Consider the following 22,587-nt stretch of genomic DNA (forward strand, 5'->3'; position numbering starts at 1 on the left):
AGCCGAACTCTACCAGACATACAAAGAGGAGCTGGTACCATTCCTTCTGAAACTATTCCAAACAATACAAAAAGAGAGAATTATTCCCAAATCATTCTATGAGACCAACATCATCCTGATACCAAAACCCGGCAGAGACTCAACAAGAAAAGAAAACTTCAGGCCAATATCCATGATGAACATAGATGCAAAAATCTTCAATAAAATACTGACAAGCCGATTGCAACAGCACATCAAAAGCTTATCCACCATGATCAAGTAGGCTTCATCCCAGGGATGCAAGGCTGGTTCAATATACACAAGTCTATAAACGTAATTCACCACATAAACAGAACCAAAGACAAAAACCACATGATTATCTCAATTGATGCAGAGAAGGCCTTTGACAAAATTCATCAGCCCTTTATGCTAAAAACCCTCAATAAGCTAGGTATTGACGGAACATATCTCAAAATAATAAAAGCTATTTACGACAAACCAACAGCCAATATCATACTGAATGGGCAAAAACTGGAAGCATTCCCCTTGAAATGTGGCACTAGACAAGGATGCCATCTCTCACCACTCCTATTCAATATAGTACTAGAAGTTCTAGCCAGAGCGATCAGGCAAGAAAAAGAAATAAAGGGTATTCAAATAGGAAAGGAGGAAGTCAAATTGTCTCTATTTGCAGATGACATGATTGTATATCTAGAAGACCCCATCGTCTCAGCCCCAAATCTCCTGAAACTGATAAACAACTTCAGCAAAGTCTCAGGATACAAAATCAATGTGCAAAAAATCACATGCATTCCTATACACCAATAACAGACTTAAAGACAGCCAAATCGAGAACAAACTTCCATTCACAATTGCCACAAAGAGAATAAAATACCTGGGAATACAGCTAACAAGGAACGTAAAGGACCTCTTCAAGAAGAACTACAAGCCACTGCTCAACGAAATAAGAGAGGACACAAACAGATGGCGAAACATTCCACATTCATGGTTAGGAAGAATCAATATCGTGAAAATGGCCATACTGCCCAAAGTAATTTACAGATTTAATGCTACCCCCATCAAGCTACCAATGACCTTCTTCACAGAACTGGAAAAAACCACCTTAAACTTCGTATGGAACCAAAAGAGAGCCCGCATAGCCAAGTCAATTCTAAGCAAAAAGAGCAAAGCGGGAGGCATCACACTACTGGACTTCCAACTATACTACAAGGCTACAGTAATCAAAACAGCATGGTACTGGTGCCAAAACAGAGATATAGACCAATGGAACAGAACAGAGGTCTCGGACGCAACGCAACATATCTACAACCATCTGATCTTTGACAAACCAGAGAAAAACAAGCAATGGGGAAAGGATTCACTGTTTAATAAATGGTGTTGGGAAAACTGGGTAGCCATGTGCAGAAAAAAAAACTGGACCCCTTCCTGACACCTTACACTAAAATTAACTCCAGACGGATTAAGGACTTAAACATAAGACCTAACACCATAAAAACCCTAGAAGAAAATCTAGGCAAAACCATTCAGGACATAGGTGTAGGCAAAGGCTTCATGACCAAAACATCAAAAGCATTGACAACAAAAGCCAAAATAGACAAATGGGACCTAATCAAACTTCACAGCTTCTGCACAGCAAAAGAAACAGTCATTAGAGTGAATCGGCAACCAACAGAATGGGAAAAATTTTTGCAGTTTACCCATCTGACAAAGGGCTGATATCCAGAATTTACAAAGAACTAAAACAGATTTACAAAAAAAAAACTAACAAGCCTATTCAAAAGTGGGCAAAGGATATGAACAGATACTTTACAAAAGAAGACATACATGAGGCCAACAAACATATGAAAAAATGCTCATTATCACTGGTCATCAGAGAAATGCAAATCAAAACAACATTGAGATACCATCTCACGCCAGTCAGAATGGCGATCATGCAATCATTAAAAAATCAGGAGACAACAGATGCTGGAGAGGATGTGGAGAAATAGGAACACTTTTACACTGTTGGTGGGAGTGTAAATTAGTTCAACCATTGTGGAAGACAGTGTGGCGATTCCTCAAGGACCTAGAAATAGAAATTCCATTTGACCCAGCAATCCCATTACTGGGTATATATCCAAAGGATTACAAATCGTTCTACTATAAGGACACGTGCACATGAATGTTCATTGCAGCACTGTTTACAATAACAAAGACCTGGAACCAACCCAAATGCCCATCGATGATAGACTGGACAGGGAAAATGTGGCACATATACACCATGGAATATTATGCAGCCATCAAAAACGATGAGTTTGCGTCCTTTGTAGGGACATGGATGAACCTGGAAACCATCATTCTCAGCAAACTGACAGAATAGCAGAAGATCAAACACCGCATGTTCTCACTCATAGGCGGGTGCTGAACAGTGAGAACACATGGACACAGGGAGGGGAGCACTACACACTGGGGTCAGTTGGGGGGAAATAGGGGAGGGACGGTGGGGGGTGGGGAGCTTGGGAGAGATAGCAAGGTGAGAGATGCCAGATGTTGGTCATGGGGGGAAGGCAGCAAATCACACTGCCACGTGTGTACCTATGCAACAATCTTGCATGTTCTTCACATGTACCCCAAAACCTAAAATGCAATAAAATAAATAATTGGGGGAAAAAAAAGAATGCATGTAGAATATTAAGCATAGAGCTTGACATATAATAAACCTTCAAAATGTATCAATTATTGTTAGTATAATTATCTTTATTATGTCCATTAACCTCTCACTGTTTCAATAATGTTCTACTTTACAAGAAAATATCCCCTATTTTGGGGACTCTCACTAGAAATACAATGAGTCAAAATTCTTTGCCTATAAACTCTACTTCTTTAAAGTCTACTTGTTGGTCCTAGTTCTGCATCATCGTAGAAATTCTTCAAAGCTTGGAAGTAAATATCTTATTCTCCAGGACATTCTCTACTTATGAGTCTAAGCTCCAGAGTATAAATAACGTTAGAATTAGCTAACAGATTTCAGCATCACCTACATATATATTAGATTGGTGAACAAATATTGGATATTCTGGTAGTTTGAAATGTTAAATGTTGAAGAGATTGGTTTAGACATTTAATTAGCCTGTCTCCAGGCATCTAATGAGTTTTAAAACCTAAGGTTGGGGTAAAGTCATGTATTTCTCTCACTTGCCTCTGGATTGAAGTTTCTGCTTTTACTAAATTTACCATTTTTATTCTATGTTTTGTCTTCTCTCTCCGTGGTCTCTTTTATCTACCGCATTACCACTCAAGACATCATCACAATCCCTTCACTCAACCAAAGTACTGCTATCTCTAAGCCACGTGAGTTTCAGACTTTAGTGAAGGTTCAGTTATGGTGGAGGGTTATACTTTAGAGCATCCCAGCAAAAGACTTACAATTGAGCATTTACCATTGCTATTTTTCTGAGAAAATAACCTTCACTGGTTACTTTTCTGCTGGGTCTCCAGGCTCTTGGCATGTTGATAGGCCTCTTTCTACTTTGTATTATTTACATTTCATCTCTGTTTTGTGCTCAAAAATTCTTCAAATAACTGTTCATTTCTATTTCTTTTTCAGATTTTTAAAAATTTTTAATTTTTGTAGGTACATAGTAGGTGTGTGTATATATGGGGTAAATGAGAAATTTTGATACAGGCATGTAATATGTAATAACCAAATTACAAAAAATGGAATATCCATCCCCTCAAGCATTCATCCTTTGTGTTTCAAACAATCCAATTATACTTTTAGTTATTTTAAAATGTACAATTAAGTTATTACTGATATAGACACCTTGTTGTGCTATCAAATACTAGGTCTTGTGATATCAAATACTGGGTCTTATTCATTCCTTCTATTTCTCTTCAACCCATTAACCATCTCCATCTCCCCCTCAGCCCCCAACTACTGTTCCCAGCCTCTGGCAACCATCCTTCTACTCTCTATGTCCATGAGTTCAATCGTTTTGCTTTTAAGATATCACAAATAAGTGAGAACATGTGGTGTCTGTCTTTCTGTACCTGGCTTATTTCGCTTAACATAATGGTGTCCAGTTCCATCTATGTTGTTGCAAATGACAGGATCTCATTCTTTTTATGGCTGAATAGTACTCCGTTTTGTATAAGCACCACATTTTCTTTATCCATTCATCTGATGATGAACACAGAGGTTACTTCCAAATCATGGCTATTGTGAACAATGCTGCAATAAACATGTGAGTGCAGATATACTCAGCAGTGGGATTGCTGAATGATATGATAGGTCAATTTTTCATTTTTGAGCAACTTCTAAATTTTTTTCCATAGTGCTGATTTCATCTCCTAAATCTATCACAAAGATATCCATTTCTTCTTTCTCCTGAATCACTGCTGTAGCCTTTCTGCTGGCCTCCCTGCCCTCTTTTTCCTTTTTTCAATCCGTTCTCCATATTGCTGCCAGTGTTCTCTTCTCTACACTTATAATAAAGTAAAAAGTCTATAGTGCTGCCCACAAAGGCCTGAATGTTGTGGTCCCTGTCAACCTTTCCAGGCTTCTGAAGACTTCTCCCCCTCACTCACTGTGCTTCTTCAAGTACATCAAGTTTATTTGATCTCAGATTCTTTACACATGTCATTCTCTCTATGGAGTGTTTGCCTTACTCTCTCCTTTTAGTCATTCACTAGAGTTTATATATATATATATATATATATATATATGATAAATAAATATATATATATATATACACATACATACATATATGCTATATATATTTAGTAATGTTTTCCCTGCCACTCTAGGCCAGGTTAGGAGGCCTCCCTTCCACTTTTAAGTGCCCTAGCACCTTATACTTCTTTATGACACAGTATTCTTGCAATTATCTGGTTGGTGTTATCTGTCCTAGTAGGCTATAATCTTCACTGGGACATAGACTATGTGCTAAATAAATGTTTACTGAATGAATGAATGAATGAATGAATGAATTTCAGTGTTTGTCATTTTTGCCGGGTTGTAAACTTTTTGATTGCAAACTTTAGGTTCCTGCAAAGCCTAGCCCAGTACATTGTATAAACTGTCTCTTTTATTCTTCTCCACATATATGTTTGATTAAATCAATAGATACTTGATGTCAAGATGAACTAGAATACCTGGAATTCCTCATTATTTTCCAGAATCCCCTCTCTTATATTTATTATGTGTATTTCCTTTTTCTACTCCAAGTATGTTCCATATTTTGTCTCCTTCAACAATTAATCTTTGTGACTACAGAAAGCTTTTCTAGTTGGCAATTCTTTCCCTTTTTAATGTCATAGCATTTATTCTAGAGCACAAACAGAATTGCTGTGTACTCAAAGCATCATACAATTGTATAAAGAAGACCATTATCTTTACCTAAGGTGAGGTGTTCTCATTTCTGGGAGGCAAGGGGAGAGATAACAATCATGCATATGAAGAACTTGCATTGACTGTGAACATTAAATCCAATGATCAGATGATTGGGATTTGCATTGTGGGTGATAATTCATCCATATTACTGCCTGTTGTCTTCATTTATGTAAATTAAAGCTGCAGGGTTTGCCTTTGTGCAAACTTTCCCTCAGTCTGTGAATGTGTCTTGCCAGGCTATTCAATTATTTGAAGAGATAATGGCAGAATTGTATTAATTTGTTTTGAATTGTTGGACTCAAGGAATTAATCACCCACAGAGCTCAATTGTTGTTTGCAGAACTTGGAGTGTTATAGAATGAATAGCTCTGAAATATCTCTTCAGTGCTCAGAAAGAAAACCATGGTGGAGTGAGTATTAAAACGGGAGTCCAAAGCCTTACAGTGTAATCTCGACTCTGCCTCTGTGTAACCAACAATGCCTCACAAATCTCCCTGTACCTGTTTTCTCTTTTGTCAAGCAAACTTCATGTTATCACCACTCACTACTTACACAGGGTTACTGTGAGGATCAAATGAAGAAAGTACAAAATGGAAGCTACATTAAAAATATATATACGTCTGGCCAGGCCTAGTAGCTCAAGCCTGTAAACCCAGCACTTTGGGAGGCTGAGGCGAGTGGATCACTTGAGCCCAGGAGTTTGAGTAGTCCCAGCTACTTGGGAGGCTGAGGTGAGAGGATCGTCTGAGACTGGAAAATGAGGCTGCAGTGATCTGTGATTGTGCCACTGTACTGCAGCCTGGGTGATTGGAGTGAGACCTTGTCTCAAGGAAAAAAAAAATCTTGATTGCGGGGCGGGGAGAGCCGCGGGAAGGGCACACCAGGCAAGAGGGGGACAAGAGGCGCTGTGGCAAGAAAAAGTGACTAGCTGCCCTTCGTTGTCAGCCAGGGACGAGAACACAGCCACGCTCCCACCCGGCTGCCCACAGTCCCTCGGCGGCGATGTCGGCTGTTGGTGCCCGAGACCTGCAGGCCACCTACCACCGTCTCCTTGATAAAGTGGAGCTGATGCTTCCAGAGAAACTGAGGCCATTGTATAACCATCCAGCAGGTCCCAGAACAGTTTTTTTCTGGGCTCCAATTATGAAATGGGGGTTAGTGTGTGCTGGATTAGCTGATATGGCCAGACCTGCAGAAAAACTTAGCACAGCTCAATCCACTGTTTTGATGGCTACAGGGTTTATTTGGTCAAGATACTCGTAATTATTCCAAAAAATTGGAGTTTGTTTGCTGTTAATTTCTTTGTGGGGGCAGCAGGAGCCTCTCAGCTTTTTCACATTTGGAGATATAAGCAAGAATTAAAGGCTAAAGAACACAAATAAAAGAGTTCCTGATCACCTGAACAATCTAGATGTGGACATAACCATTGGGACCTAGTTTATTATTTGGTTATTGATAAGGCTAAGCTAACTGTGAGTTTGGAAGCCACAATAAAACTAACTGGAAACCATCATTCTCAGCAAACTGCCACAAGAGCTGAAAATCAAACACCTCATGTTCTCACTCATAGGCAGGTGTTGAACAAGGAGAACACATGGACACAGGGAGGGGAGCACTACACACTGGGGTCTGTTGGGGGGAAATGGGGGAGGGACAGTAGGGGGTGGAAAGTTGGGGAGAGATAGCATGGGGAGAAATGCCAGATATAGGTGAAGGGGAGGAAGGCAGCAAATCACACTGCCATGTGTGTACCTATGCAACAATCTTGTATATTCTTCACATGTACCCCAAAACCTAAAATGCAATTAAAAAAAACTAGCTGTAACTAGCAGCTAGTGCTTGATTCAACAACAAAATAAAGCAAACTTTTAATAGCCCCCCCCAATAAAAAGAAAAGAAAGAAAGAAAAATCCTATCAGCAGAGGAATGTGGAAGGCTATTGGCACTTTAGATACTTTATCTCAATCTTCCCTCAGGTCAGTCTTATTGACAGCTGGAAATCATTCATTTCTCTTTTCACAACTTACCACTAAACAAACCAATGCATGAATCAGTTTTCAAGTGGAGAATCAAAGCTGGGAGGTTAAGGAATAAGAAAAAATAATGAGACCTCCAAATCGTAAAACTCCCACAAATGTGCAATCATTACAATTTCTATTGGGATGAAGAGACTAATGTCATTCTCTTTACATTCTTCAGACAATAGAAACATGTTATCAGCAAACCAGTCACCATTTATTGTCCAGGGATCAAAAATAACATGCTAAATATTAATGCAAATATATTTCCATTTTTGTGCAATATGAATATATTTCAAACATTAATGATTTCAAACAAAAGAAACCCAATTTTTTATTCCACACAATTCTTCATTTTGTTAAAAAAAAGTTCTTTTGTACAAATGCAAGTGAATAAAATGTATTACCAAATATAACTTGAAATGTATTAAAATTAATCCCTTATACCTACGTAGTAAGTATGGTGGGATCTGCAGCACTCAAACTCAGAGTCCAAAGCTTCAGATTTGGCATGGATGCAAAGGTTGGGCTGGATGAATTCATCTTTACTTGATTAACCTTAATATTTTCTGCTTAATACATAATACATAAGCCTTTTACAATATACTTTGTTTCATACAACCCATGATTCTGAAATATATGCAAAGTATCTTTTAAAAAATTGGATTATTTTTAAGCATATTAGGAGAATTTACTATTTACAGAATTAATGTGGTGCGTCTTTGTATTAGGTTGGATTTTATGAAGTTGGTGATATTTGAGGTTTTTTTGGCCTATAAAAATGGCAATTTCATATGGTTCAGCATAATAAAAAATGAAGAATTGTTGTTTTCATCTTAAAACAGAGTACACACATATATAAATAACCTATCTGTTTGTATACTGGCTAATGTGCAATTTTGGAGGGAGTGGGGGTGAGGGAAGGCAATCCAAGTCAGCATTTTGAATAGAAGGATAAATTCAAATTGTGCCCTCTGGTTACTCTAGCTGCCTTTTTGATCAGTAAGATATGTTAATTAATACATTGGGGAATAAATATAATGTAAAAATTATTTTCTTTACAGTGTTTGCTACAATGAAAACATTCATTTTATTTTTCTAAAGATTCAATACCATGTGAGTCATTATAGTGACACATCTGCTTAAAAGTATTTCCATTTATATTGTCACTGCAAATTAGGTGGGGGGGAGTTATGCTGCTATTTTGGTGTAATCTGTGTTGTGTCCTTTGGTTAATGCTCAGTGTGGATCTGGATCCCTATGGGGTAGTTGTGATGAAAGAGGGTGGTAGTTTTCCATGTGAGCAACCTAATCATAAGTTAGAAATCTTCATCCAAGTCATTGCTTAAAAAGCAGTTTTATTCTCCTGAAATTTCGGTTGGGGAGGTCAGATGGGAAGAGAATAGATTTTCAGTCTGCATCTCTATTGGATTCAGCAACAACGTATTTTGTACCTTGCTATTCATTGTGGTTGAAAGTATAATCATTTATCCATTTATCCAGCCACTGACTTCTTAACTGTAAAGTGCATTCGAATACTGTGGGCACAAAAGGGAGAGCCTGGAATGAGGGAAGATGTGTGTTCTTAAAAAGTTCTGGGGGTTATTGCCAGCCTTTGATGAAGTCCATGTTTGGCTGCCAAAGCTCAAATTTTAAAGGGTCCACTGAATCTGGGTGTTGAATAAACACACAACTTAGACCACCAAGGTGTAATAATGTGAGTCACTTTGAGTTTTGAAAAATATATGCCCTGTCCAAGTCTTGGCCTACCTACTAATTTGTTTTGCATGGTGCAGAATGCAGCTCCCATCTCTGACAGTGCACAGTTCTAACAGGTGTGGCAGTTAGCCTTACTGCTAAGTTTAGCTCTGCATGTGGGGATTTTACAGTTGCAGCCCCTTGGAGAGGGGAGCATTGACAAATGACTGTGTGTAAAAGTGGAAAGCACTTGGGAATTTCACTACCAACCTAGATTTAGATCAGAGAAAAAGGGCCAATCTAAATTGGTTACAGAGTATGAAGAGCTACATGTCTGGGGGAGGTGGCATTAAGCTAACATCTATTCAATTTTTCTCTTACCACCATTACAGTTCCTGAGAGATCATTTTGTGAAATTTGGTGATCCCCCTTTAGATACAAGGGATCACTTATTTTTTTGTTTTAGCAGGTAGAATTTAACACAGGTATACCCATCCTTTGGTGGCAAGAATATGATCAGTTTTTAAATTTCTAATATGTAAATGGTACTCATCTCCTTTGGTTTTCCTTTGAAAAGTTAGTTTTAAAAATTAAATTATCTCCACACTACTAGCATACTAGGGCTACTTATGAGAATGGAATTTTTCAAAATATAATTCTCTTACAGATAATAAGTAAAACACTTCATCTTTTGGCAGGGATCAAGAAGGGAGAAACATTCTCTGGGAAATACAAATGTGACATTTGAGGACATTGATCTCAATAAGGATTAGTTGGAGGATGTTGTTTAGTCCTTTCCTCCTTTGTCTCTCATTTTTTTTTTTAATATACTCAGATCTAAAGAGTCTAATGATGACTAAATAGCTCTCTAATCACTTTTCAGCAAAAAACAAACAAACAAAAAAAAAACAAAAAAACCCTGGGACTCAGAAGGCTTGAATGTTTTGTCCAAAGCCACATTCAACAACAGAATAACAAAATCATTTCATTTCTGCTCTAAAGTACAGTTGAGTCTTGTTTGCAAAGGCACCTTTTAAACAAAGCTCATATTTGTGTGCAATTCTATCCGAGAGGGTGATAGGGAGAAAGAAAGAAAGAAGCTGCATGGGTATAGAATTAACATGGATATAATATGAACATTTTTCTCTCTCTAGATGAGCTTGTTTACTAGAATCTTCTTTCTGCAAACTTACTCTTTAAACTGAAACAGTTTCTTTAAATCTCTTCTTTCATTTGGGACAAACCTGATGGCCTAAGATGATGAAATCACTGCTGTTCAGGGAAAGGGCTCGTGGCCCCTTCCATTAACCTCTGACATAATTTAATTTCTTATAGAGGTGATTCTTTCCAATCAAAACACTAAATCAGGACTGCTCCTTTTCTTGGGATATCCTCTTTGAATGATCAGCCCTTTCAAAAGCAAATCTTCTTTGTTTGTGTTTGGAGGTTCCAGAGACCCTGTGTTTCTCACAACCACTGCGTATGAATTTCTGTGGTCTGAGGTTTGTGCAAGGCCCAGGTGCTGTTTGGTTACTATGGAAACCAGCCCTCCCAACCAGCTGTCATTTCCTATATTCCTTTCAGAGTGAGTCTTAAACGTTTTAGATAGCCCACAAGCAGAGTAAAGATGAAGAATAACACAAAGAAAACATGAACAGTTTGTTGTTAAATGAACAACTTGTGGATTCCCTACATGGGAAGCTTCATGCAAGAAAGCAAACTCTCCTGGACATCCATATATGAGGGTTTACCCAGATCCACTAAAGCTCACCTTCATCCTGGCTTTAAGGAGTGGGGATTCGAGTTTGCATCTCTACATCTGTGAACTGAGGAACACTTTCTGTGCTGTCAGAGTTGATGGGTGAGATGACATGTTTGAGTCGAAGAAGCATTGTGAAGAGCAGGATGAGGAGAATGGCCAGGAGGCTCAGGAATAAGCCCACATACATGTACAGGTTGGAATACTTATCTGAAGAGGTATCAACCTCTGTTGCCAGAGTGGGAAAATGGGCACGCCCAGTGAGATTTCCATGGTATCTAAAATGTGCCTCCGTCATCACTCAAGACTTGAGTTGGTATGTGTTTCTATTTGATTTCTATTGCCCTTGAGGCATTTCACAGTCACTTAGACTGTCTCTAAATTTATTGGACGTATTCTAACAATCTGACAGAAACCAGTCACTCTCAGAGCTAAGGCAATAGCACAGAAGCAGAAAATGGTAATGCTATAGTTTGACAATTGCCACACCCTCTCTATCCTTCAGCACAGCAATCACCCCTCGAATAGGTTTTATCAGAGCTTCTTAATCAATTTTTAAAAATATAAATAAAGCTTTATTTTCTACACTCCTACTTTTATACTGATTAAAATAAATATGGCTGAAACTGCTTTATAATACTGTTATTAGAACAATAAACTTTTAGAGTATTATGTCAATCTTTTGCTCTGTTTTGGTAGATGGAGAAAAGGCTCGTTTTACCTATACCTAATCTAGATGTGTGGACTAATTATGTGGACTTAATTGGGCTCTTCTGTGAGGAGACTATCTGAAGACTTTTGTACATATCAGGCTCAGCAAATGTGAGTTTTCACCCCGTTTGTCTATATTTCTGAACCTTCTCCAAGGATGGAGATTATAAGGTTCCTGCTCAGCTGCACAGCTGGAAGGTTGTAAGTCTAGAGAATGTGAGCTTTCTGTAGCTTTGTTGACATCCTTCCCTGTAGGCTGGAGGGATAGTGTTGTCAGACCTGGTAATTTTCAGATGAGGGAGGTCTCAGAGCTGCTGACAGCAGTAGGCCCAGGCTCAGAAGATTTGGCTTTTTAGATTCTTCAACAGATATTGATTTTCCTGAAAATCAAAAATAAAAGTAAAAAAGTCAGTTATCTCTAAGAAAAACAAATGGCAATTTATTTTGAAAAAAAATTTGATAAACTGCAAAATGGTTTGCCATATACAAACTAGTTTTAGAATGCTTTTTCTTCTGTGTGGAAAATAGCTTTTAAAAGTTTAAAGAAAAAATCAGATCACTAAACAGCAGCTAATAACTAACCTAGATTATAAAAATGTTTTCTAAACCAACTGATTATAAGATTTACTTGGGGGTATTTATTAATATACAGACCCTGGGACCCAACCTAGATTTCTTGAATCATACTCTCCACAGTAGGGGCCTGGGCACCGCTCTAGAGATTCAGACTTTATTGGCCTGGGATGAGACCCAAGAATTGCTATTTTAAAAAAATAGCCACCCATATTCAAAGTTCATGTTTAGAATGCCAAGTTAAATCATTTTGGAAGACTTCAGGAGTAAATAGTTGACCCTATTTACATGGTGGAATGTTTTTGCCAATAAAAAGAAGGTTCTGTCTTTACCAATGATGAAGAATGCATTTATTTGTTCGGAATAGGCATACCCTCTCAATTCCTTCTGGTCAGCAAACATTGGGGAAAATGTCTATTTTTACACCACATATCTAAATAAGAGAGATAGAAGAAAAGTAATAAAGTCTCTTCCAAGTAACTTCAAAGTGCGATCAGGACTAAGAATCATTGATGCAGTTGAACCAGGAAAGCCTAGCACTGAAACAAAGGAATCCTAAATTTAAGGATTTGTTTTTTAATCTCCAGATCCCAGTGACAATTGTTACTCTAATTAAATAGGGGAATGTTCAGGAATGCAGTCTTTCCCCAATTTTGTTTTTGTTCTCTCTCATTTAGATCTATGGGGTGGAAATCGACATTTTCCCCCTAATAGTTGTAGACCAGAAGGAACTGAGAGGGTATGCCTATTCTGAGCAAATAAATGCATGCTTCATCATTGGTAAAGATAGAACCTTCTTTTTACTGGCAAAAACATTCCACTGTTTAAAAGGGTCAAGTACTTACTGCTGAAGTCTTCCAAAATGATTCAACTTGCCATTCTAAACATGAATTTTGAATACGGGTGGCTAAAATAAAAAAATACAAACAACCATCACCTGTCACACTTCTATGTACAATAGTAGATTGCTAACAAGGTAGCCTAGTTCTGTCTGTTGTTAATATACCCAAGGACAGTTCATAGAAATAGCTCCAACAGTTACATTATTTTTCCTATCACCTTCAATTTGCCCCCAGCCTGGGAGCACTTAAGCTTAAAGTTTGTATTCCCTAGCCCACGTTACCATACTTTCCATAATCCATATTTTTCTTAGTCTACCTACTTACTGTTCCTATTGCCCACACAGAACAACTTGGTTCGTAAGAAGCAAGAGCAGAGAGAGAGAGAGAGAATATCTTTCCACTGTATTTGGAGCAATGGTCTAGGAACCATTTTTGCTATCCTTACAAGTACAGCTATTTTGACTTTTGATTAGCTGGGATCAAGACCCAGGGATATGTGTACTAAACACAAGCTTTTTAAATGTTTCTTTGCATACTGAGCTTTGAGAGTTCATTATTGTTTTTTTCTCTAGATAGCCCAGGTAAATAATACAGCTAATCTATCCTATTGGTTGTTTGTAGGCTCTACTTTTAAAAGCATTTAAAACAGTGTTATGGATTGAATAGGGTCGGCGCCTCCACCCAAAAATGGTGAAGTCCTAACCCCCCAGTAACTGTGAATGTGACCTTATTTGGAAATAAGACCTTGTAGATGTAATCAAGTTAATATATTAGGTTGGCCCTAATCTAATGACTGGTGTTGTCACAAGAAGACAAGACAGAGGCATACAAGGAGAAGACAGAGGCAGAAACTAGAGTGATGTATCTACCAGCCAAGGAATGCTGAGGATTGCCAGCAAATATCAGAGGCTCGAAGTGGAAAGGAAGGAGTCTTTTCTACAGATTTCAGAGAGTGTATGGCCCTACTGATGCCATGATTCCAGATTTCCATACTCCACGCCCGAAAGAATAAATTTCTGTTGTTTTAAGCCACCTGGCTTATGTAACATTTTAATGGCAGTTTTTAGGAAGCAAATATATGGAATAATCATGCGGAAACCATAGTGTTTTGGAACCTTTGTGGCAATGTTTCTCAGAACGGTCAAGGGAAGTCCCTTCACCAAAATCGCCTAGAGGGTGCTTATTATGAATACAAACACAGACCTTTTCCCAGACCCTTTCCATTGTTTCTTAGATTAGAATCTCTGGGGACAGTATCCTGGAATCAATGTTTGTAACAAGTTACCCACTTGTTTCTAAGCACACTCTTCAGGGAACGTTTTTCAGTCCTTGCTGTACTTCAGCATTACTTAGTATTTGAAAATGTATATACATGATTCTTTTCTTCAGGGCTTCTGATTCAGTAGCTCTGTGTGGGGTTTGAACATCTGTATTGCTTAAAACCTCCACAGGTGATTTTGGTGTGCAGCCAGGGCTGAGAAGTACCAGTCTACAAATAGAATGGAGCACTTCAAATCAGGACTCAGACAGTCCCAGACAAAACAGTCCCAGACAGCCCACATTGTTCAACTGCCTCACTATGTATTCAAAGTGCTTCATATATAGGTTGTCAGTCCGACGGGCCTTCCTCCTCACCATTTCTCTCAGCAGCTCCTTTCCTTAAGAATGGTAGTAACCCAGAGATAAGGGCTTAATAGATTTTTCACCCGGGTATCTCCTAAGTTACTTTTTCACCTGCCTTCCAGAAAAGAAGTGTAAGGAAAAATAAACACTCACTGCTAGTGCAAGCCAAGTGGGAGAAATCTCTATAGTATTATAGTATCTTTGTATTCCCCTTTGAACCCCAAGTACAAACAATCAGGTAAGTCATATTCCTTGGTTTATGGCACATGGTCATCACTGGTAAATTTGAGCCCGTTTTTATTCTCTTATTTAATAATATATTGAACACCCATAGACAAACACCTGTGGGCAAACATCTACAACTTTTGATTTAGAATAATAATTTATATGACATCTACCTATGCCCCTCCCATCTTATCCTCTTACCTATCCTTCTATAGAAATAACTCATAACGAATATTCTGAATTTTGTGATTCATTACCTTCCTTTTATACACACACACACACGCACGCACACACACACACACACACACACACACACACTCCCCTATGCATAAACAATGTTAGTATTATTTGTTTTGAACTTTATAAAAAAATAAACTTTTTTATAATCTTTATAATCTTCAGTTTGTAATCTGTGTGTAATCTTCAACTTGTTTTTTATTCTATATTTTATTACTATACAATTTGTTTATAACTAGTCTAATAGAATGAAAAAGGAAAAAGGAATAAATGGAAGTCCACATGTTGCCTTTGGATTTTACTCCATTCTCCTTAGCTTGACATTCAACGCTGTCAATGCCCTGGCCCTGGCTTACCTTAATTCCTTCCAATACGCTCTTTCCAATAAAACTGTAATGTGCACTCTTACCTACTTCCCTGCTTCCATGTTTTTGTTTGACCAGCTCCTTCTATCTTCACACATTTCTGGGTAAGAAAATACTACAATTCTTCAAGATTCAGTTTATGAAGCTGATCTTGACTTTATACCCCAACCCTTTTTTCCACAGTGCTTTGTATTTCTCCATAGGAATTAAATTTGCCAAATATTGTAGTTATCTATTTGATATATTTTCTTCTAAATTCTAATTTACAAAATTCTTGAGAGTCACTTTCAGCAGTCTATCTCTTATACAGCTTTGCTTGCAGTAGCTGCTTAAGAATTATTGAATAAATGCGTGGGCATGACTGAAGAAATATCCCTAACATTGACAGTTTGAAGAGAAGCACAGTCTTGTCTCTGATCCGATTGCTACTATAGCTTGGATAATAACATAAATTTCTCTTTTCTTTTTATTCCCTTCCCCCACTGTTCAATTTCTTATCGGAGACTAAATTCCAGATTATAATTTAGTATTAAATTATCACCTAGTTAGAAATTTTGTTAATGAAGTGCTATTTCAGTTACAAGATTTTAAAGGAAAACTACATGGAATGGGTTAGATTTTAAATTTAACTTTTAGAAAGTTCACTTGTGTCTACAGATAATTTCAATAACAATTGATAGTACATTTTCTGCCTCTTATACAATTGACCCTGAATATTTCTTAGATCTGAATACTTATTCATTATTTATTGGAATTCTATGAAGCATGGAGAAACTTAGAGAACAATTATCTCAGATACAGTTGTCAGTTTCTTTAAACATTTCCTTTGAAAGTTTGGAAAACTAACTAATCATATATTTCTTAAAGCCTCTATAGTCTGCAGGAGACCAAACAGTCTAGTCAATTCAGAGAGGTTTATGGATTTAATTCCTTAAATCCATTAAGGACTTTGAAATGAGTAAACGCAAAGTTAGATATTAGGAAATCCTCGTTTTTGTTACTGTGGTCCTTTATCTATGACAACTTCTCATAAAAGCTTTTCAAACAGTATTGCCATGGCTCTCTTTGCTAACTAATTAATGAATAGCACAGACAATATGATTGCTCTGTTAAAAGCTCTGCACCATTTGGAAAGAAAAACAACCATGCAATTTCAAAAAGGATTCAAATGCTATTAATTCTGAAGGATACAATTTTTGTGGAAAGAAATATTTTAGCATCCTGCAGTTCTTTCTGGAAAGCTCATAAAATAAAAACGAGTTTCTAGTCTTTGTAAAAGTGATTGAAAGCTATTGAAGGATAAGGAAAAGAGTGAGAAGTAGAGAAGAGGATAAAGAATTAGGAAAAGAAAGAAAGGAAGATAGAGGAAGAGGGAAGGGAGAGAGGAGGAAAAGAAAGAAATGTAAGAAATGAGTAAAGAGGATGAGGGATATGGGATGGAGACAAAATGGGGCAGGAAATGAGTGATTATGAGGACAAGAAGGAAGGGAAGGAGGTAATATTGAGGAATAAGGGAGAAAAAAGATGAAGAGAAGTTTAGGGGAAACGGAAAAGTGAAAGTTCAATTTAATAACTGGCCAATGTCCAATATTAACTTGTACATCTTGTTTACTTCACTTCTAATGTTTATCAAAATACCCACAAGTGATATGAATGTACCCTTGGTTTTCTGATTGCATATTTTGTAATTAATTTGGTAAATAAAAACCTTAGTAATAAAAAAGTCTTGTGTTTTTAGTATGAACATTGAAATATCATGTTCTCACTAATTCTTCACATCAGCATAGTATATGTAACCTCATAGGAGGAAAAAAACATAAACTCTCAGATCAAGAGTTTTGTTCCCCAAAATGATAAGGGAATAGCTTTCTGCATTGATCAGGCCTGAGAGGGATTCCTTGAGTGAAACTTATTTCTAACAAGAGCAACCAAGTTCTGTACAGGACTCCAAAATCAGATTAATATTTCTTTGGCAAACATTTATTGAGTGCCAATCAAGTTCTAGACACTTTGTTAAGTGCTAGAGATATAAAATAAGTGTACCCTGATTTCTGTTTGGTTCTCGGGGTGCTCCTAGTAGTAAGTTTTATTTTCTTTAACTTGATAAGGTTCTGGGAACAACCCACTGGTAATTTTACATTTTTCTGCATGACACCTGCCTATATAATTCCAGAGCTGAAATCTAACCAAGTAGTTAAGGAAAACGTTCAGTGGAACAATTCAGAAAAGAAATTCAAAACTGTCAATTGCTATCAGCTTTTAAGAGTTAATGTTTTCTATTTATATTTTTATTCCTAGCTGAGGAGAAAAAACTAAGAGAGATAAGTGTATCTAGTTTCACATCACTCTGAAAAAACGATTCCAGTAGCAGGTGCTTCTTCAGTGGCTGGAGCCATTAAGTAATAAGCTTGCTCAAGTAGGGGTTGCTGTATCTTCTGCAGCAATTGGTGCCTATTTATCACACCTGCCGATAAATGAAATAATATTTCACGGGGAATAACATCATAATATTTCCAAATATCTCTTACCTCTCCTGGCTCACAGTATGAATAGGACTGGTCACTTAAGTATCCCTTTTGAAGCTTGCACCAACAGGTAACTTGTTCAGGAGAATCTCTGGAATAGCTGGAAAATAGAATGAAAGCCTCGTTTTGCCAAAGAAGCAGGGCTATGCTCATGCAAAGTATGGTTTCTCTTTCATCTTCCTAAAGAATAATCCCTTTCCAGAAAAACAGAAAAACGCCTTCTATTACTTAAAATGTTACTTAAAATGCCAGTTACCACTTACAGCTTCAGATGCCTGCTCCTTATAAGCTCCGAAAAGCAAAGAGAAGTCTGTTTGGATGTGTGTCTGCCCTCTGGAACATTTGAATGGAAGCAGCCTGAATTAGTCAAAGTCCCCAGTTCCTCTTTCGCAGGCAACAGTTTAGAGTATGCAGGAAAGGTAGTGATTCAGCTCTGCTCTGTCTCAGCGGTGTGGAGAGGGAGGAGATAGGAGAGGCTGAGAAGCCAAGTTTGTATAAGCTTTTTACTTTAACCCCTTCGAGGCTTCCTCATGAATCTGTAAGACTAGCTGAAGCTCCTTATCTTTATAAAAGCTGCTTCACATGTCAAATAAGAGGATCAAATCTCTAGCTAAATTCAAGAGGCTTTTCATCCTAGGTCTTACAGTAATATATGCTTAGAATTGAAACCAAACATTCCAGAATGTGATGATGCTTAAATAATGCCATCTTTACAAACAGAATGTATGCATGTGTATATTTCTAGGTTTGAAAAACTTTTTTAAGGCACCAACTTAATACATTTGATTTAAGTATTTTGTGAAAATTTAACATCAGCCTGAGTTTCTGGTTGGTGTTCTAAGAATAAAGTAGAACATCTTCTAAGTAGTCATATCTAGCCAGAATGTATATTCCACTATAAGTTATTCATCTACCTGTAGTCAAAGGCCCTTATCATCTTTTATATATTGTGGCAGGAGGAAGGAGATTAACATTTCTTTAGTGCCTACTCTATATCAAGAATTTAACATAAAGAACTTAATTTAATCCTCACAACAGCCCTGTGATTTAGGTATTATGATACTCATTTTACAAATGGGGAACCTGAGACTTAGAGAGAAAGTATATTATACAGTTTAGTAAGCCTGGAGCCAGCATTGGAAAACAAGGCCATGCGATCCCCAAATCTCTGCTTTTTTCTCTGTAGCAGTGGTTTTTAACCTTTGTGGATCTTGGATTCCTTTTAGAGTCTAAGGAAAGTTATAGACCTTCCGCTTCCTCAGAAATAGGCATATAATTTCTTTGCTCCATGGCCTCCAGGTTAAGAACAGCTGAATGTCCCCATGTTACTTCTCCAATATTATACCATCATTAGTGCATTGTTCATCCAACAACACATGATCATAAACAATTTTTATTATGGTATCAATAATCACAATACTATTAATCATAGCATCATGCCAGTCTTTGAGGAATTATTGCAGTTATTTTCCCTTTATTCCCAGATTCTCCTTCACAATTCTTGCATATTATGCCTTTCCATTTCTCTCATTCTAGTGGTTAAAATGAGTTGAGGCTGTCCTTGAAATCTCTGCCTTACCAGTATATTCTAGTGCCTTCTTTCTCAAACAGTGGAATATGCCAGTGTTTCTCAAACTGGAGTAGTATGCTCAAGAAAGTACATAGTGTATTTTCCTAGATGATTGATTTTACTCAAATATTTGGACACGGAGAACATAGATAGTTTAAGTGATAATTTTAAACATAGTTTATATGCATGTGTGGCAGGGCCTCTTTGGGCCACTCAGACTTCCCCAGGGATACATGTTCACTCTCCTCTGCCATTTGGGATATTTTAATGAAAAAGTTCAAAGATCATGGTGTAGCAGAAAGATCAGGGACTTTGATATCATATTGACCTGGGTTTTCACCTTAGCTTTGATCTATATTTTCTGGATTACCTTAAGAAAGTCAGTTAATTTCTCTGAGACTCAGTTTTTACCTATAAAAAGAGGGAAAATTATAAAAGAGGGGTTATATTAGAAAATATCTCTAAAGCTTACAGTACAGATGCTCAACAAATCTTAATGTTGTTTCAAATTTGCAAATGTCAATAGACGATGAGGCTACTTGAATCTAACCAGAGGTTTCGCCACGGATAATTGACCTTTTCTTAACTAATTAGAAAAAATAAGCTGTATTTAGCATAATATTAAATTCGAGTTTCCAGGAAGACATAATAAATGACTAGTTGGGAATTCCAAAGCCAGATCATCATATACAAAATTTACAATGGAAGCGCTCCAGAAGAGGTTCCAAGAAATAAAAGGGAGTTAGATTGTGAAAGAGAGTGGGAAGGGAAATTTGTGAAAACCTTTCTTTGTTCAGAGCTGTTGCCAGGCCAAGACTCCATTTCACCTTCCACAGGAGTAGAAATCTCGTGGGTATTTCGTTGGATCACTTACAGAGCTTGACATTTATTCCCTGTAGTAGAGGGGGAGAGAATTGGAAGTGTACTCCATTCTGAGAAAGCTAATGTGGCCCTAGGCAGGAGAACAGGGTTGACTGTGTTGGGATTGGCCTTCATTCTCAGAGTCTGTTAGGGCAGGGGATGTTTGATTTTTTCCTAGGAATCAAAGGGGGCCATTCAAGAAAGACAGTCAGGGTAGGGTCATCCTGAACGCTGTTCAATACAGCCATCTAGAGGGGAGGAAAGACCCCATCAACAGGAAGCTGAAGATAACTGCTGGATTCCTAGAGGCTGAGGAAGGAGTTGTTAACTATCAACCTAAATAGAAATGCATCAACTCAGGTCTCCTAAATTACAGGAGAGGGGTCTTCAGTGATGGAGGCCTTTGGAGAACCCATAGAAGAGCCAGAGACCTGGAGAGTAAGAAGCCATTCCACCAAGGAAGAAATGACCAATACTTTACCTCTCTTCCCTACTATTTCCATGCTGGTGAGGATCCAAATAGAAACTGGCAAATGCAGAGAGAAAGAAGAAAACCTATCACTCCATTTTTTTCCAAAGGCATTTAGCCACCACTACAGGCCTTAGCATGGGCTTAGTGGGAAACAAGGCCTCATCACTGAGTAAAGATTGAGAAAGTTGAGTAATATCTTGGACTGAATACATTCTAATTACTAAATCAAGGTTATGTTTTGTGACTTAGAGTGACCTAAGGACTGTCTATTTTTGAAGAAGTGAGCAGAAAATCATGTGCTCTATTTAAACTTCCATCTATGGTCAGGAAAAGCTTACCTCAATGGGGTACATTTTATTGGAACATGAGGAGACAAAATAAAGTTGTGTTTTGATTCTATGATAAATAATACTTTAGAAAATACTGGTTGTACTGACTAATTCATCCCTTCAACAAGCATATGATTCCTTTCATGCGTCACACATTGTGCTAGGAATAGGACACACAGTGAAATAAAATATAGTTCTTGCCCTCAAATTACTTATGATCTATGGCAGGGGTCAGCAAATTCTTCTCTAAAGAGCCAGATAGTAAATATTTCAGACTTTAAGGGACAAGTACAATCTCAAATACATATTCTACTTCTTTTGGTAACTAACCTTTTAAAAATGCAAAAACCATTCTTATTTTGAAGGCTGTACGAAAAGAGGCCATGGGTCAGATTTGGCCTGTGCCCTCTAGATTGCTGGCTCCTAAATGATGAAAGTAACAAATTTTTATAAACCACCAATTACCGTACATTTATTATGATTGAAGATGTGTTTTGGGCACTAGGAGAGGAGACACAGAAGAGCATTTGCTATCTCTGACCTGGAAATCAGGGCTTCCAGGAGGAGGCAGTGTTCACTTGAAACTTGAAGGATGAGAAAGAGTCAGACTTAAAGGAGGTCAGTGATATTCAAGGCAGAGAGAGCTGCCTGTACAGAGGCACCAAAGCTTGCGAGAGCTTGGTTTACTTAAGAAACTACAGAAGGGGAAAACTGAACCTTAGAGAGGTTAAGTGGCTTTCTCAAAGTCACACAACTAGTAAGTGATGGAGCCTAACCTCTTAACCCAGGTATGTCTGACCCCAAACCTGTCTTGTTAGCCATGGTTATAATATTCCTGCCCTAGTATTGAAGCTACGTCTAAGATCTACTTCTAGTATCTGCAAATCAGCAGCTCTGTTTGGCTCACTTCTGATTTCCCTATGGGTAAAAATGACAAAGTTCTAAAAGGGCTTGCAGACCTTAAAAATAAGACAGTGAACCAATAATGTTGGGTTGTCTTAATTAGAATTCTAATTTTCCCTTTTAAATATAACCCCCTGCCCCCAGTAAAACCTAGCACACATTGTTAAAATTCAAGTAATTTGCTTGTTTCATCCTTACAGAAGAGGTTTTTTTTTCTTTTTTCTGGTAGCTAAGCTCTGGCACTGCTATAATGTAATTTCTTACCTTCTCATTATAGATTTAGACATTTATAAGGAATGGCAACCTCTGGCTTAGACTATATACTATGATTGATCCAAATACTGTTACCATCTTCATCATTCACACTGATGACTTTGGGCAAGTGAGATCACTCAGCACGGATGAACCTGTCGATTTTTTTGCTTATTGCTTGGTGAATTTTTATTGAGGTAGTATGGTTTAAAAGCTAGATTAGCCATGAAGCAACTACTCTCTGAAAAACACT

The 22,587-nt window shown here is 37.6% G+C and overlaps 1 protein-coding gene and 1 pseudogene across 2 annotated transcripts; one reads left to right on the plus strand and one right to left on the minus strand.

Moving 5' to 3' along the window:
• The first annotated feature begins 6,217 nt into the window (after positions 1 to 6,217).
• Positions 6,218 to 6,880, plus strand: LOC116531941 (annotated as a pseudogene). The gene has a single exon (XR_004260646.1). The product of XR_004260646.1 is annotated as a mitochondrial pyruvate carrier 2 pseudogene (transcript).
• A 704-nt stretch (positions 6,881 to 7,584) lies between these two features.
• SERTM2 (serine rich and transmembrane domain containing 2) lies at positions 7,585 to 18,389 on the minus strand. Its single transcript, XM_032250812.1, has 4 exons — positions 18,211 to 18,389; positions 17,951 to 18,047; positions 12,504 to 12,563; positions 7,585 to 11,937 (listed from the first exon to the last, which is right to left on the minus strand). The coding sequence occupies exon 4, from the start codon at positions 11,142 to 11,144 to the stop codon at positions 10,872 to 10,874; it is 273 nt and encodes a 90-aa protein (XP_032106703.1). The 5' UTR covers positions 11,145 to 11,937; positions 12,504 to 12,563; positions 17,951 to 18,047; positions 18,211 to 18,389; the 3' UTR covers positions 7,585 to 10,871.
• Positions 18,390 to 22,587: the final 4,198 nt, after the last annotated feature.

This window comes from Sapajus apella, unplaced genomic scaffold, assembly GCF_009761245.1.
Source record: "Sapajus apella isolate SASKATOON/1434 unplaced genomic scaffold, GSC_monkey_1.0 scaffold73, whole genome shotgun sequence".
NCBI lineage: Eukaryota > Metazoa > Chordata > Mammalia > Primates > Cebidae > Sapajus > Sapajus apella.